The 18,760-nt window shown below is 35.6% G+C and overlaps 1 protein-coding gene across 1 annotated transcript; it reads right to left on the bottom strand.

Moving 5' to 3' along the window:
• Positions 1 to 16,287: 16,287 nt before the first annotated feature.
• Positions 16,288 to 18,717, bottom strand: LOC131069399 (uncharacterized). The gene is made up of 2 exons (XM_058004797.2): positions 17,159 to 18,717; positions 16,288 to 17,065 (listed from the first exon to the last, which is right to left on the bottom strand). The coding sequence occupies exons 1-2, from the start codon at positions 18,515 to 18,517 to the stop codon at positions 16,688 to 16,690; spliced, it is 1,737 nt and encodes a 578-aa protein (XP_057860780.1). The 5' UTR covers positions 18,518 to 18,717; the 3' UTR covers positions 16,288 to 16,687.
• Positions 18,718 to 18,760: the final 43 nt, after the last annotated feature.

Raw genomic sequence — 18,760 nt, 5'->3', positions numbered from 1 at the left:
TTTCTCCACTAAGGCTTTGAATGCCTTAAACTTGCTAAAAGCATCAAACTTCTTCACAACTAGGGTTTCCAGTCTAAATGCTCTTCCACTAATTCACTTTTCCACAAATCTTCACAATCTGCTATCAACTTCGCCAAAGTAGCAATCAAATGCTCTTCTATGTTTTTGTTGCTCTCCAAATGTGCTCTCGAAAATGCTAAGTGAAAAGTGATACTATAAAACACCTATTTATTTTTATTTTACCAAAACCGGTTGAACATACCCTAATCACCGTTCAACCCTAGAACTTGCTACTGATTCACATATCACATCCAATTTACCGGTTTGAGATCTAACCGGTTCAAAATCACTTCACAACATCATATTGTATCAAAACATGCATATTTGACTTACCGCACACCATTTAGGGGGTCCGGAAATGGATTTGACAATATGCTCCCCCTAAGCTTCATACATAGCATAGTTTTCCGGTGAGGGATTCTCCACACCAAGTGAAGAATTGGAGTCCTCCGATGGTTTCTCCTCACATTTCTTCCTCCATATCTTACTCATCTCACTTCTGGTTTCTTCCACATATACCTTCTTCTTTCCTTTTCGGTCAACAGATTGATTAACTGGTTGGTTCATTCTAGCTCTATAAAACCTTGCAATGTGTCCCAGTTTATGACAGTGGAAACATGCCATTCCAGATGCTCTCTAGGGTCCAACATTGCCTCTATCAGTTCTTCTCCAGCAATTCATAGCCACATGACCATAGTTGTGACATATTGAACATGTCACATTCCATCTATTCTCCATTTCATATGGACTAGATCGGTTCACATAAGGTCTCTACCAAGTAGGTTTTCTCTAGTCATAGTAAGATCTCTGTCATTCACCATTAGACCTCTGATCCATGTAAGATCTCTTATTGTTCACTCTTGACCTACACTCAACAACTCTATGCCCATACTTGTTGCAACCAAAGCAATATCCATCAAAAGCACTAGGCTTATATCCTTCATATGCATTAGGTCTATATCCATCAAAAGTACTAGATCTACTTCTACAAACATTTGCAGTATGACCTACCTTATGATAGTTAAAACATACTGGTTTGTAGGTTCTCTTACCGATGTTCTTCTTGGTCTTTAGTGCAGATTTGGCTTCATGCATGGTGGCCTTAGTACTGGATGGCTCTCCTTGTTCAAGGTTGTGTATCCCAAGCCATATGTATCTCCTTTCTGCCTTTGTGTCTGAATCTGCTCATCAAGCATAGTGCTCTTGTTGAATTTAGCTAGTAACTCATTTGCATTAGTCAACTCCTTGGTAAGCTCCTCATTCTTCTTTGTGAGACTTTATATAAGAGATATAGCCATGTCTAGATCAACTTTTATTTCCTATTTTTCCTCATGAAGATGTGCATGTAGGGTACCAATCCCCCGGTTTAACTTAACAATCTAATTCTCCTTATCTCTTATTTTGTCTTCAGTTGTCCTCCTCTCTTCCAACTCTTGGCTCATCCTTATGGTAAGGGCTTCAAACTCTCTCCTCGGATTTTTCTTTTCATCATTCACCTTTTCCACCTCGTTAGACAAGGCATCAATGGTTGCTTCCTCGGATGAATTGTTTTAACTGAGTTCCAACAATTGCTCAGCCAACTCTCTTCTCTTAGCCAATGAAGCTTTGTACTTGACCTTTAGTTCACCAAGGGATTCTTGAGATTCTGCAAGCCTATTTGAAAGCTCTTTGTAACTCATTGAACCTTCCCCCATGTTAGCCTTAGATATCCTTCCTAAGCGGTTAAGCCTTAAGGGAATTAGGCTCTGATACCAATTGATAAACTTTAAGGCATTGAGAGGGGGGTGAATCAGTGCAAGCAAAAACTTAATAAATTTGATAACAACTTTCACCAACTTGAAAAACAATAAGCATGCAAGAAATATAACCACATATGCAAACATCCAACAAAGCATGCAAACCATAACACAATGATTTTTCACATGGAAACCCAATTGGGAAAAACCATGGTGGGAATTAGCACCCACAAAATATTTGCACTATTTTGGAATGCACCTAGTTAAAGGCCTAGTTCAGTTAAGAGATTATAATATGCCCGGTTGAGGGCAAACCCTATTAGGAGTCACTCGGTCAAGGGATTTTGCCTCGACCCTATTAGGAGCTCTACCCTATTAAGAGTAACCTTGTTAGAGGATTTTAAACTCAAGTTAATAAGCCACACATTGAAGGGATTTACAAAATAAGACCTGTTAGGATCTACTCAGTTAAGGGATTTCAAACTATTGAAACTATAAGGGAACAACGGGGCAAATGATCTTATTACAACACTTCCTTTCATGCTAGTACAGATCCTTTTTAGCACAAATCCACTACACACATGCATACACTTCAATCTGGTTCGGCGATACCTTATTCTCAAACTACTGACACAAAATTTCTTCTCCAACTAGCCCTAAATACACTTTTCAGTTAGGGTGGATACAAACCCTAATTACATCAACAAGATACAATGAATTTACATTTTTGTGCGGTAAAACACTTTGCCAAAATACATTAAAGATCATTACAACAAATTTCTAGATGATTTCCGTCATTGAATGATCATCGCACATCGATTTGACAAGCAATCAAACCCTTGTTTCATTCTCCTAAGCACTTTGTTGTTTCCCAAGAAATTTGATCCTTGTACGCACTCTAATACCATCTTATCATTACACACGGATTAAGACACGTCATCACTAAGTTATGATCATGATAAGATCCATCGCCAAACCTTAAATCATTATCGGTTAAAGATCTGATACCTGTATTCATTCTTCTTCACAGAGTTCATAACAATCAATTATAAATGTGCTTTTTGGTTCACCAAACTTGATGCAATTTCAATCACAGACTCGTTTCCAATGTTATGAACATATTTTATGAACCACAACACTATAATCTTCTCCAATCATCCATACCAGTCACTTGATCATCGCTTTGTTCCTGTTTACTAGTTGACAACAACTTAGCAGTTTTGTTGTCTAACTTATTATGCTATTGGTTAGGCTATAGCGGTTGGTCTAGATGACCTAGATGACTAAACAAACATGGTTGTCATCAATGACAACACAAATGAAGTCATCAAACATCCTATTACAATTATATCATCATCATCAAGCCAACAATCTCCTCATATCAACTTTACCGATCATCTTCTCATCTCATCATCATCTCCATCAGTTATGCCAACATATATATGGAACCCATTCCTTCTCTTCTATTCTCTTTTATTCTTCTAAGAATGTGAAACACTCTTCCCTATGTTCATTCACAAGACTAGACTTCGTTGAGTGAATTGTAGAGAAATCCACTTTCCTACATCAAGCCATGAAAAGAGAGATCTGTGACATGGATTCTCAAATCCACCTCTATCTCTTATTTGCCAAAAGATAAAATATGACCATCTCCAAAAAGTTAGGTGAGTATAGAAACCACCTTACACTCCACAAACCTATGCAAAAAAAAGACCTTTCCTCTAGGTACATTTCCAAGGTGGGGTTTTAAGCCATAAAATAAAGAAAGTTAACTTCTTCCCATCATTTAAAAATTTCCTTATATGTAAATATGAGTTTGCATCATTAAGGGACCCTGAACCCTTTATTACATGTGCAACCTTGCATATAACACTAATCATAATTATAACACAAAATCATCACATTAATTTCTTTTACAAAAATATCTAAAATCAAAATCAATATTTCACATAGAAAATCTTTAACCCCCTCATGGGCTAAGGCTAACATGTAACTAGGAAGGACATAATTGACTTTTAGAGGACCTCTAGTATTTTAGTTACCAAATTATATTAATTTGCACACTTGAGTGAACATCAAATGCATATAAAATATTATCAAAGAAATGTGTAAATAACTTAAACACATCCATTTGTAATACAAGTTTTATTTATTTATATAACTTCACATTATATCAAATTGAAGCAGCTTAATTACATGAATTTAACGATTCAATTTCTCATACAATCTCCTAATGTTATTCCATGTAAATTATAAAGTTTAGGTATTACATTTTGAGATTAAGTATTACATAAGAAACCCACATATAAATCCTTTTCATTTAATCCATACATGGAAAACTAGAGAAAATGTAAGATTACTTATCTAATGAATGTGTTCTATGAGAATAAAATCATCCAACCCTTAATTACCTATCTAATATCAAACTAGTAATAATTATTTATAAGAATACACTAACCTAAATTATCATTGTATACTCATAGATTAAACTACTATAATTAGAATCCACACTAATATGTCATAATGAATATAATCCCAAAAATGAAATATGTAAATCAACAAATCCTAATATTCAAAATAGGTACATCAATGTAAATGAGTTTGCAAGAGAAGTGGGCCTCATGGTTGTAATGGTTGATAACTCTCGAGCTAAGCATGAAGAATTATATAAACTACATAAGGTTAATGCTACAGTAGGAGAAAATCACATGAAATAGAAGGTAGGTCAACATATGAGGCAATATACAGTTAACATTGTTTTATTAGATTATTTTACATATCCATTCCTACAATTAGTTTTCATTATAGGAAAAGAGCAACCATAAGTTGGGTCCCAAATTTTAGGGTCCCTATTAGGTGATATGGCACATTAGAGAAGTGGCATACAAGTTGGCACTCCCACTTTCTTCTTAGATCCACCAACTTTTTGTTAGCCGTGTGAATATTGTCATTGTTGTCATTGATGTCAAACCCGATTAGCATACCCCATCTGGTGTATGATGCTGGAAGCAGTTTTGGTATTACAAGTTGAGCAGGTGATGCAACAAGGCATAGATGATCTACTACAGTTATTTTCGGAAGATCCTCATCTCCGAAATCCTAAGTTGTGCTTATCTTGGTTGGTATCCTATTCCAGTTTTATTTGTGTGTCTTTCGGTATCAGTCATATCAGTTGTATTTGTTGTGTTGTTGAACGTTCATGGAAATCTGTGGCATCTATATCTTGGAGTTAGGATTTGTTGTGATTAGAGTTTGTGCTTATGGGTTTGATTCTATGGGTCAGGTTGACCCCTATTTTGTCTCAGTAATTAAAGAGTATATTTCGGTGAATGAAATGTGTGAAGGAAGCGTGTAGAAGATCATATGAAGGCCGATTTTGTTATCATATTTTTTGGTCGAGATTGTATCTTGGTTCATGTCCTTATCGATATACATATATAAGAAGATGTATGTAAGCGAGAGGTGTAGTGAGATAGAAGAAGAGAACTATGTGAATTAGCAGAGTATGTGTTATGTGATAGAGTAAGGAGCATGCAGAGTTGTGGTTAGTGGTGCAGTAATCCTTCACTGGATTCGTTGTAGGCAATGGTACAGTGATCCCTTACCGGATTGGTTGTGAGTCTTTTGTGAGTTGTTATCTGAGCTTAACTTGGAACTGACTTCATGCATTTGGAGATGCAACTTTCCTAGTTCATTTGTTTTCTATTACAGTGAGCATTCCGACAGTGAGCCGCTTTTTGTATGTTGGCAGTGAGCCACCCATTTTGTAAACACCATATAACTAGTTATATTATCTTGAGAGCTAACACTCTTTGTGGTTTTCCCTATTTGGGTTTTCCATTTATAAAATCTAGTGTTTAGTTTGTGGCTATGTTATTTCTTTATTATGCATTTGTTATTTCATGTTGATGAGCTTAATTGATGAAATTGATATATCAGTAAAAGATTACGAGGTTGTGGAATTTTTTAGATATTGTGGGAATATTGATGCACCCCCCCTCTCAGTATTTTGGTCTATTCAACCAATTCAACAATTTTTCATGTGTATTGTCTCAAGAAAGTGATTAGAACAACGTGTATTCTAACATAGCTACTTACGTTGAATCAGGAGGGATCCATATTTTTAGTCATTGAGGCTATTTTGGACAAATGCACAAAGCACTCACAATTGTTCTATTGAGGAGTTTTTAGTCTAGTGGTAGGCCCTACAACATAAAAATGCCACATGAGAAATCTCAAACATTCTCTCAAGGTTTCCTCCTCTTAATCTTTGAGGAATTTTTTTTTTAAGGGAAGCACTTTTATGAACCTCATTCTACTATATGCTAGATAGTATTAATAAAGGGGGATGCATGTGCTAAATAGGTCCTCACATTAATTGCTAGAATAAAACATGTATCCCAACATGTATGGTAGTAATTGCCTTTGGTAAAACTTTATATATTATAATTGTTGATTAATGATCGTATGCATGATCATTTAAACTTATGTTGATATTCACATATACAATCTTGTTGTGATTGCATTCCTCGATATATATATATATATATATATATATATATATATATATATATATATATATATATATATATATATATATATATATATATATATATATATATAATAAAACCTTGCAAACAAATCCTGATTAATATCGGGTTCTTAACCAATGCTTACATACCGATTAACATCGGTTATAAATCGTAATGCACATAACACCGATTAGTATCGGTTGTATTTATTAAATAATACACACCGATTGGTATCGGTTAACTACGATTATGGTTTGAAGAGGCACGGTCAAGTAATATCTTGATCGATCATGTCTAATAGACATGACCGGTCAAGGTATTACTTGATCCCCTTTGCTTGCATGCATATATATACCGATCGGTGAATGTTGGAAGATCATCAAAATTTATTAATGCTCTCTCTCCATCTGCAACATACAATATAATAATCAGATTTATTATATAGTGAATTGACAATTACATGAAAGATACAATAACATAATACATCTTGCTCATTGAATAGAAAATTGAAAACATTTACATGGTATTAGAGCCAAGTTAAAATCGAACCTGCGGCTTTTCAATTTTGTGTTAAATTCAAGTCAAGAATATATCCAACATCACATTTCTCCAAATGGCCAGCACTATCATATTCAAAGATAGACTCACAGGAGGTGATGATTTCTCAGCATGGAAGTTTAGAATCAAGATGATTCTAAGAGAAAATAAAGTTGAATCATTTGTAAAAGCTGAAACCATAGAACCTGAGACTGAACCTGACAAAGTGACATGGATAGAGAGAAATGAAAAGACCATCAAAATCATAGTTGATGGGGTGAGGAATAATATTATGCCCATCATAAGGAAACATGAAACGACCTACAACATGTTAAAAGCACTTGAAGATGCATTCGAGATACCCAATGCAAATAGAACCTTGGCTTTAAAGAGAGAAATAAATCATATAGCTATGATCAAAGGGGAGTTAGTCAATGCCTACTTCATGCGGATATCAGCCCTAAGGGATGAGCTAGCAACCCTTGGATATGAGATCCAAAGCAAAGAATTAACACTCATTGCTCTAGATGGGCTGCCTAGGATATGGGAAACATTCATCCAAGGCATCAGTGCAAGGGCTAAATATCCAAAGTTTGAAAGGTTAAGGGTAGACTGTCTCCAAGAAGAATCAAGGTTAAATAAGAAAGGGATCAAACAAAAGAATATAGATGAAGATCTCCAAGTCCTAAATACAAACTCCAATAAGAAAAGCAAGAAGAAACAATATAGGAAGAGGAAAGGTCGTCAAGGCAAGAATATCTCCCAGAAGGATTTCTCTCATATTCAATTTTATAGGTGTGACAAATTCAGGCACTATGTTGCTAAATGTCCGAAAAGAGCTAAACAACAAGCCACATTTGCCAGAACTGGAAAATCAAAGGGAGGAGATGACTTCAAGAAGTATGTACTCTACTCAACACTTACAAACCAAGCATCAAACAAGGTTAACTCATGGGTGATCGACAGCAGCTCATCTAGACACATTACAGGGTTTAGAGAAGTGCTAGACTCCATGGTAGAGGAGAATGATGAGGAAGTGACTATCGAAGATGACTCTACACATCCAATAAGACGAATTGGAACCTACACCATCAAACTGAAGTTAGGTGTATCATTGCAGCTTAAAGGAGTACTATATGTATCAGACATCAAGAGAAAACTAGTCTCCATCACAACACTAGAGGATAATGGGTACAAAGTGACCTTCATGGACAACAGAGTGTTGGCTTGGCCAAGGAATTCATCCATTAAGAAAGCTAAAACTATTGGTCAAAGACAAGGCTACTTATATGAGTTGTGCACAGAGCCCAACCTAGCCTTAATCCATGAAGTTGCAAATGCTAATGAAGTTTGGCATAGAAGACTAGGTCACCTGAATTTTAGAGCTTTATCATCAATGGGAAACCTTGTCACAGGTCTACCCAAGTTAAAGCAGTATCATTCAGGGGCATGCAATGGATGTGCCTTAAGTAAAAATACTAAAGGTTCTTTTCAAAATAGTACTGGAAAAACAAGTAATGTTTTAGAATTAGTCCACTCTGATGTATGTGGACCTATGTCTGTATCCTCTTTAGGGGGGTTCTTGTATTATGTAATATTTGTTGATGAATACTCTAGGAAAACTTGGATCTACTTTTTGAAATGTAAAGAATCAGAAGAGATCCTTAATAGGTTTAAAGAATTTAAATCACTAACAGAAAACTCCTTAGGACATAAAGTTAAAACCTTAAGAACTAACAATGGGGGGGAATACACCTCAGATTTGTTTAAATATTTTTGTAAAAATGCTGGGATTAAGAGGGAGCTTACTATACCTTATAATCCTCAACAAAATGGGGTAGCTAAGAGGAAAAATAGGACAATTGTAGAAACTGCTAAAGCTATGATCCTAGATCAGAACCTCAATACCAATCTTTGGGCAAAAGCAACCAACACTATCGTGTATATACGAAATAGACGTCCTCACTCTCATCTTGAAGATAAAACTCCTGAGGAAGCTTTTACTAAATTAAAGCCAGATATCAGCCATCTTAGGATATTTGGGTGCCCTATGTATTTTCATGTACCTAAGGAAAAAAGATCAAAACTAGAGCCTTATGGAAAAAGGGGAATACTTGTTGGGTATAGTGAAACCTCCAAGGCATATTGAACTTAGTAGGGATGTAATTTTTGAGGAAGACTTAGCCTTCAAAAGAGCCCAAAGTTCCATGGAACCTGAAGTCCATGTTCCTGCCCCTAGCATAGATGAAGATCCTACCCCTGAGCTTCAATCATAGAATCTTGAGAAAAATGAAGGTGAAATACAAAACCCACCTAGAGAAAATCTCAAGAAAAGACCACTATGGGCCACCAAAACAATAGAAGAAGCTCAGAAGTATGTTGCCCTTTCAGGAACCTTCAAAGAAAGCAAAAGGCCTAACAAATTTACCAACTATGTTGCCCTCAAGAATGATATTTCAAAAGCTGAACCTATTAATGTATCAGATGCAATTAAACATCAAGTATGGAAGAATACCAGTCCATTATGAAAAATGATGTTTGGGAGATTGTTCCTAGGCCAGCTGGAAAATCTGTTGTCTCCTCCAAATGGCTCTTCAAGATCAAACATGTTGCAGATGGTAGCATTGAGAAACACAAGGCTAGATTTGTAGCCAGAGGGTTCTCACAAAAGGAAGGAATTGACTATGAAGAAACCTTTGCACCTATAGCCAGATATACCTCAGTAAGACCAGTCTTAGCCATTGCAGCAACAAAAGGATGGAAAGTACATCAGATGGATGTAAAGATAGCATTTCTTAATGGAGAGATTGCATAAAAGTATATGTAGAGCAACCTGAAGGGTTTAAGATTCATGATGTATAATCTCATGCATGTAAACTCAAGAAAGCTCTTTATGGGCTTAAACAAGCTCCCAGGGCCTGGTATGAAAGAATTGACACTTATCTCTCAGGGCAAGGCTTCTCAAAGAATGATGCAGATCCAAATCTCTAATATAAGTATGACAAAGGTGATATGTTGATATTGATTTTATATGTTGATGATTCGTTAATCGCAGGAAAAGATCACTTCATAGATCAGTGTAAGAAAGACCTTGCTAAATAATTTGACATGAAGGACTTGGGACTCCTTCATTACTTCCTGGGTTTGGAAGTATGGCATAATTCTGATGGCATTATACTAAATCAGGGCAAGTATACCTTGAACATTTTGAAGAGATTTGGAATGCTAAACTGCAGACCCATGACCTCTCCAATGGAGACAAAACCTTCATAAACTTAAGGAAGTAGCAGTAGAATCACAACCCTCAGATCCTACTCCATACAAGAAAATGATTGGGTCCTTGATGTATCTGGTAAATACGAGACCAAATAACTGTTATGTTGTTAATGCCTTGAGTTAGTTTATGTGTGAACCAAAGGAGATACACCTAGTAGTAGTCAAATATATCATGAGATATCTACAAGGTACCCTAAAACTTGGTCTCAAATATGAGAGAGTTGAAGTAGATTTACATGGATTCACAGATTCAGATTGGGTTGGAAGTGTAACTGTTAGGAAAATCACCTCAGAATGCTATTTCAGTTTAGGTTCAGCCATGGTATCTCGGATCAGCAAAAAACAGTCATCGGTAGCACAGAGTTCCACTGAGGCCGAATACATTGTAGCCTCCATGGCTTCTTGAGAGGCAGTATGGCTTAGGAAGTTGCTTGTGGGGTTATTCGGTGAGCCAATGAAACCTACAGTTATTCATTGCGACAACCAAAGTTGTATAAAACTTTCAATGAATCTGGTGTTTCATGATAGCTCCAAACATATTGAGATTCCATATCATTATGTGCGAGACATGGTAGACAGGAATGTGATCCAGTTGGAATACATTTGTACAGGAGACTAGACATCAAATATTCTTACCAAACCACTTTCCAGGGTGAAAGTTGAGCACTTCAGAAAAGGTCTTGGTATGATTGAAATTTAATTTGCTTTGTACTCCTATACTTATTAAGATGTTTAATGGGTAAACTTCTTTGTCGTGATATGACTTTTATGGGCTCCACCCCCTGTGTACATTTCTAAGAGGTGACAATCTCTCAGATAAAGAACACTTGTATGCAGACATTATAAGGTGACGATCTTATAGTGATCAAACCAGATATCATGTGTGATTCCTGGTGTATCATGGATGTGCCATGATTATGTTGTGGTAGAGACATTTGGAAATGTCAGTGCACATACCACAATTTGGATTTAATTACTCTTATGTATTTATCCTTACTATTGCTTACTTTGCAATGCTGATATCACGTGCTTAGGTGATATCTTGTCATCACAAGTTGATGTGATGAACTTTTGTATCACGTGTTTAGGTGATACTTCATGTCACATGCTTAGGTGATGTGATTTCTTGTATCATATGATTGATGATAATTCATATCACATGTCTAGGTGATATGATCCCCTAGAGAGTAAGATTATAAGAATACATAAGGAATACTGACCATCATGAGAAATGTGATGCTAGATATGTTGTCTTTCATTTATCTTCCCTAGCTAAGAGGGAGTGTTGATACATGATAGCCTCGGTAAGATAAATGATTGAATGAGAGATAAATGAAGTCTCTCATTCAATCATCTATCTCATCGATAGACTATGATAAGACTTCATTTATCATTCCTTTGTCTGATGATTATTATAATTACTCTTCTATATGTTATTTTCGGTTTTTCTTATACCAATAATGATGATCGTATGCATGATCATTTAAACTTATGTCACTATTCACATATACGATCTTGTTGTGATCGTATTCCTCGATTTATATATATAACCTTGCAAACAAATCCCGATTAATATCGGGTTCTTAACCAATGCTTAAATACCAATTATCATCGGTTATAAATCGTAATGCATAGAACACCGATTAGTATTGGTTGTATTTATTAAATACTACACACAGATTGGTATCGGTTAAATACGATTATGGTTTGAAGAGGCACAATCAAGTAATATCTTGATCGATCATGTCTATTAGACATGACCAGTCAAGGTATTACTTGATCCCCTTTGCTTGCATGCATATATATACCGATCGGTGAATGTTGGAAGATCATCGAAATTTATTAATGCTCTCTCTCCATCTGCAACATACAATATAATAATTAGATTTATTATATAGTGAATTGACTATTACATGAAAGATACAATAACATTATACATCTTGCTCATTGAATAGAAAATTGAAAACATTTACACTAATGATTTCCCAAATGGAAGGAATATTAGATATTTAGAATTAGCGTGTATGTTGCATTTGAAGTGGTGCTATTAAGATAATAAATGTCTTATGTTTCTCTCATTTTTGTATATTTATGTGTGTTTATCTTTCTTCTTATAGGTTCATTATAGGAGCCCAAAGTTGCTTGTTTGGCCTAGTGTTTCCATTACAAGAGCCTTCTTATTAGAACATATTTAATGCATTTTGACATATATTAACCCAAGATGTCTATTTTGTGAGTGATTGGAAACCCTTCTATATTTTTTCTAGTTCTATGTTTGTGCATAATATTCATAGCAATAGATCCATGATTTTTCCAAACTTTCAAGCTCAGAACCAAGATTTCCATAGAGTTCTTCAACCGTGGCATACCTTCAGTATAGAAATTTTCTTGTTATATATGAAAAATAAATTCTACAATTTTCTTATGCTATTATGAATACCAACTTTTATGCACTCCAAATCATTGATGATTTCTAATATGACCGTGTACTGTCACAAACCCTATTTTTCCATAATTATTTAATTAGGAAAATAATGTTTATTTTTTGCAAATAAATTGATAATGAAATGATTTATATACAATTAAATGATCAGTAATAATTCTTATTGTAAAATTGGGATCGTCATTGCTAATGAGCAATTGAGTGCAAGTGAATGCAGGAACCTAAGAACGCGAATGAAGGTGAGAACATGGTTCAGGTAGAGTTGTCTTAGCTCCCGAATTTTGCTAGAATAGATGAAATCTCTCACACACCACATTAGGATTTACAATTTGCATCTTGTAATAATGGATGATTTAAATGACCTTATTTGAGTGTTTGTTTAAATTGGAATGATGAATTTGGAATGAGTAGAAGATTAATTTAAATATTTATACATGAGCATTTGTTGCATGACTTGAGTGGTGATTGAGTTAAATACAAGTTGCATGAGTGATTGTGAAATATTATGTTTTATTGTTAAAAGAGATGTAATGTGTTAATGATTTAAAAACGAATAGTGACCCTATGTTTATATGTTCCTATGTGTGAATAGGTGAAACAATACATTAATTAGTTTACTAGTATGTGTATATTTACTAATCATACGTTTATATATGTATATGAGTTTGAATAATGATTCGACCATATACAAGTATATACGTATGTAATTATGATATATAAAAACATATTGTTAAAATTATAAATATTGTTTTAATGAAAAGTCATAAATTAAAGGTTTATTTATATTTGTATAACTATAAATTTAAATTATATATATATATATATATATATATATATATATATATATATATATATATATATATATATATATATAACAAATAACAATTGAAAAACTAAAGGTGGCGGGTGAGTGCAGCTTATCTCACCGCAAGTTAATAAAATAATAATGAGTGTATTCGATGTTGGCTATTTCACGTAACTAACTGTTTGCATGCAGAAGTCGATAAGTATATCGACAATACAATTAGGCAATATACATTACGTTGAGTTTAATGTAAACTATGTTGACTGATTTATAGGCGACATATTTGGAAGCCACATAGTTGATATGGTGGCAGGGTTTTAATGCCAGTCATAGTCAAACCCACATAAAGTCAACGATGTCTATACCTTGAATGATATGTGTAGCAAGAAGTTAGTTTTATTTAACTTTGCATGTTATGTGTTAGTCGATAATAGTCGACTTGGCTTGAAGTAAAAGCCACAAGACTTGGAAATTACTTACAAAAGGATCGGTATTAATGGAGACTCAAAGAAAACAGTGAGTTAAGAGAGAGAAGTCAAATTGACATCATGAGAACTTAGAAACCGTTTGCAATGACATATGCAATTTGGTGTCACGTAGTAGATAACAAATCACTTTGCATGGTAAACACATAAGTGTTCAAACCCGATCAAGATTGTTATGTTGCAACTAAACCATGAGTGGTGTCATTTAGAATCAATCCACCACTAGGAGAGATAGCATGTAGATAGGAAATAAGGTAGATTGGATCACTATATATAGACCATCGAATGGGAAGAGAAAGGATGGAAATAGATGCAACAAAGGATTAGAGAATGGAATGTAGAAGAGAAAAGTAGTGGAGATTTAGATGTGTTTATGACCAAGTCGTAAAAGATCGATGATGATCATCTCAAATTTAGTGTCGAATTTTAGAGGAAAGAGTCAAATACTAGAACAAGAAAGAGTGGCAAACACGCCAGAGGAATAGGGACCTTGAGAACTTGGTGAAATAGAAAGAAGATAATGATACACCGAGTAGAATATACAGCGACAATATCAGTCAGAGGTAGGCTCTGTTCTAACAAAGTTTGTTGTAGAGATCTAAAGAGAAGATGTTCTATTTTGATTTGAGTTAGACGATAATCAAATGAAAGAATTAGAGTCATAGTTTTTTTAAGATTTCTGATTACGAGAATTCTGTCAAATGACATCAAAATACGTTCTTTAAAAAATTATATTCTATACATAAATGTATTAAGGAAATATATTCGTAAAGATTGTTGATAAACATAAGTGAAATTCATAGAAATTAGACCACCAAATCCTCTAGAAACAGAGTAAGAGGATAGAGTGATTGTGCGTACAAAACTTGAAATTTGAATCACAAAGAAGATGAAATACTAGGATAACGAATAACTAAAAATTGAAGCTTATTTTGAATTTGTGAAGAAAAGACTTACGTGCTTTCGAATTTGATCCTTGCATGAAAAGTAAAGATGGTTATTAGGTGTCTCATTTGAAAAGCCATATAGATATGCGCTTTATGAATTTTCATCATGTTAGATTGTTGTTATGGAAAATTAGTAAAATCAATCAGTTGAGTTCTTAAATCATGGAAAGTTGCATATTAGTGTTAAACTAAATATGTTATTCGAGAAAAGAGGTAGACGAACCAAAACACGTGGAAAGATAGAGAGCTTAGACAATATAATCATGGAAATTCTAAACCATAAGAAATGGAATGCAAGTTAATGAATACGCTATTTAAATATTTAAATAATTGAATAAAAATAATGTGTACTCATTTTTATTCAATTTTTATGTAAAGATACATACATGTGTTACACCTTCTTAGTATTTAATTCTTGTCTTTATATTGCTTGAAAGATAGAAGCGAAAGATTGTTTTCTTTCATATGTATATTTGTTTATCCATGAAAGATTGTTTCCTGTCAGATAGGATTGGTTGTAACAAAAGATTGATTCTTTCTATTTCTATTCAACAAAAGATTGTCTTCTTTATCATTGTATTTTTATCTTGCAAGAAATAGGAAGCTAGAATTGAAAAGCGAAAGATTGTCTTCTGTATGTATTTATTTTAGATTTATGTGAACAAAGCTAGATAGGCTTGTGTTTGTGGAAAGTTACCTTCCAGGACGGGTGCCGAATGTAGATTAGAGAGAGAGAGAGAGAGAGAGAGAGAGAGAGAGAGAGAGAGAGAGAGAGAGAGAGAGAGAGATTGTTTTTTTCCAAACTATATTATTTGCTATGCATGGCATTATACTCGGCCGAGTAATCAATTGAATAACCATTGAAATAGATGGAATTCTTTTATTTATCCACTCTACCACATCCTTGATTGATCTTGCTTGTTTCTTAATGGAATTAGAAAAATGAAAATGCAGGTATCATCTAGGCACGCACCAGATTCCATCTTGTCTTTCGAATTATTTTGCTAAGCAATTCATGCAGGGTCAGGTATTCTTGATTGACTAAAAATTCCGAGGAAGTGTAAGCTTCAAGGTTGGGCGGAAAAAGCGCCTGAATCTTGTTCCCATCTTCATGCTAAAGATTGCATTGAAGATAGCTTGGGTTGCAGATCAAAGGACGCATCTCACCCTTTACTTTGTATTATTTTGTTATTGAACTTAAGGCAACTTGAAATGCCTAAGTATTGTATGATTGAGATACTAATTATATTGATTTATTGAATGAAGAAACTTTATCTTTTATAAAAATTTTGTGTTTATTTCGACATAAAAAGAATGATCAAAAGAAGCTATGGAAGGAAAAATGAAATGAAATAGACTTATTAAAGGAATTATGAGTTTATTTAAGAGTAAAGAATATTTTGTATATTATTGAAGTTAGCACGATTTACGTCTTTACATGTACATTCAAATCCAAGCTCATAGAATACAGTTATTTTTGAAATGGAATATTAAGCAACTTTGTCAACATCCAAAATAAATCATACTCTTTCTTATTTAATAAGAATCAAACTAATGAGCTTTTGGGCAATTACCCAAAACCTACTTGAGTTGTTTATTGTTTTTATAGAGAAAGCAGTGCACCTCATAAGTTTGAGGGGGACTGCACTTTGCTTCGAAATATATGTATATATACTTCAAAGAACTCCATGAAGGTATGGACTGGAAATACAGAGAGCTGTCCTGACCAAACCTCTGTGTGCTGGACACTTGATCTCAACTTGTTACAAACAATTTTTAACTCTTGAACTGAACTTGTTACAAAGATTTTTCATAACTCTTGAACTGAACTTCTTACAAACAATTTTTAACCACCTTTCCAAATGTCTAAGTGCAGGGGCAGGTGCCTGGTTTGGAAGTCTCGAAAGAGGTCCTATTCTGAAACTTGGTAAGCACCTCAGAAGTCCACTGTGCCAAAAACGTTTGGTTGTGTCCCACCTGTCTATCTTTGTGAAACAAAAAGCAGGGGAGCTGTTCCTGGGGATTGGGGCAATCGGGACCTTGGGAATCCCTGTACGTGCCCTCATGATTCATCCCCGTCCAGCTTGCAAACCAATGATAAATGTACTGCCCCACGCCTGCCCCTTCCAACCAACCCTTGGGGAACATCTCCATCACGCTACTCCCTTTCTCCATAAACATCACGTTTGTTAACTGCGCTCCGTGAGCAGTAACCAATATGTCAATCCTGCTCATGGCTTCCACCTGAATTCACATTCAACACAACGCAAAGTTTTTAATCACTAGGTTATGAAAATAAATCTGAACCCTAGCTTAGATTAATAGCTTTGTCAGTACCTGTTCACAAAAGCTTAGATTAGCAATGCGAAGAAGGCGAAATTTGCAGCCGGGGACCTTGCTGCATTCCCCTGCAACTACCGACGCCACCAAGGATTCATTCTTAAATGACCTTGCCCCGGTTCGGGAAACAAGAGTGACGTTTATGGTTCGAATCCCATCGATGATCCGCTGGCTTTCAGCTATGTTGCAGAATTTCCGTGCTTTGCAACGGATCATGTCGAACAGCGCGATTCTTTTTGGCAACGACATTTGCCCTAGGCCTCTGCGGTACACCACAGCTTTTTCAAAACAGAGAGGCGAATCCCCTAATTCCTGTACATGCACATGACGATCCAAAGCAGCAAGCAACACACTGGAAATATAGGATCCCATTGACGTTACAAGCTCTCCGTTGTGATAAAGAACAAATCTTTGAGGCGCTTCACACTGGTTCTCCATTCGCCATGACGCAGCAACAATCAACGAGCTCATACTGTGCCATGGATTTTCATAATCATAGAAGGTGTCGGATATCAAGGAGAGCCCTGCAACAAGACTGGAATTAGGAGGCAGGTAATTTGGCCATGCGAATGCGTACGAATTGAGAGTGCCGTTGCCCCTGTTCCCGCCCTTAAGGCACAGGATTTTCCCGTTAGATCCTTCCGAAGGGAAATAAGACAGCTCAGGGTTTCCATTTTCTGATTTGTCCAGCACTGTGCTCATGAACCAGGTCCGATACTTTTCATATATGGATCCCATATTTACGTCCTTTAACGGCAAAAACTCAACGGACCGTCGCAAATGGTCCCCTAGAACATCCATTTCTCGTTTCAGAGCTCCAATCTGATCACTCTGTTTCTGTCTCTCTTCACTGCAGTTAGCCAAGGCCACATCTTCATCATTGCTGCGAGTCAGAACTATTTTATTCTTTCCAAGCACAAGTACTTCTTCCAGACAAGCTAAATGCGAGGCTCCTACCTCCAATTTACCACTGCCATTGGGGAAACATTTAGCAGCATCCTCCAGCCTTGTGCGAAGGCTACTTAACTCGCTCGCTAAACGATCGTTCTCCAATTTGAGAGACGAATTCAGTTGCAGAAATTCTAAGCTTTTGATTTCGGATTTCTGTAGCTCTGCAAAGCTTCCATTGTTTTGGATTTTCATTGAAAAGGCATTGGATTTCCCTTTGAATTCCAGAAACTGCCCAATAATCACGATGGCTACTAATATGAAAACAACGGCATTTAGTGCAAAGCATTTGGATTTCTTGGCTGCATGGCCATTTCTTTTCGGCCTCAATGCAGAGTAGTCAGCCGATTCCATGCTTTCTTCTGCCTTCACTGTTGCTATGACAGTAAACCCCATTAATGGATGCATTGCTCAGCATAAACCGCCGGAAATTAAAGAGCCGCACATGATATTTGAGCTTTTCCCGGATCTTGTCACGAATTGTTAAAAGTATGGCAGCCATGGCGGCCCATTTTCGACGAGATAGCCTGGCTTTGACCGAGCCCACTCCTAACCTTTAACCCGACTAGAGTAATGTTCCCGTTTCCACCGTTTGACGGATCCCGTTTCGTTGAGCATTAATCACCCCGTTTCCCGCTTAAAAATTCCACG

Source organism: Cryptomeria japonica, chromosome 10 (genome assembly GCF_030272615.1).
Source record: "Cryptomeria japonica chromosome 10, Sugi_1.0, whole genome shotgun sequence".
Taxonomy (NCBI): Eukaryota; Viridiplantae; Streptophyta; class Pinopsida; order Cupressales; family Cupressaceae; genus Cryptomeria; species Cryptomeria japonica.
The sequence above is the reverse complement of the archived record's forward strand: the minus strand, read 5'-3'. Positions and strand labels throughout refer to the sequence as shown.

Bases quoted from the DNA above. Each gene is read 5' to 3' on its own strand.
- LOC131069399 (XM_058004797.2), bottom strand. From the start codon at position 18,517: ATGCATCCATTAATGGGGTTTACTGTCATAGCAACAGTGAAGGCAGAA. The intron at 17,066-17,158 runs GTACTGACAAAG...ATGTGAATTCAG, and splicing joins ATCTAAGCTTTTGTGAACAG to GTGGAAGCCATGAGCAGGAT.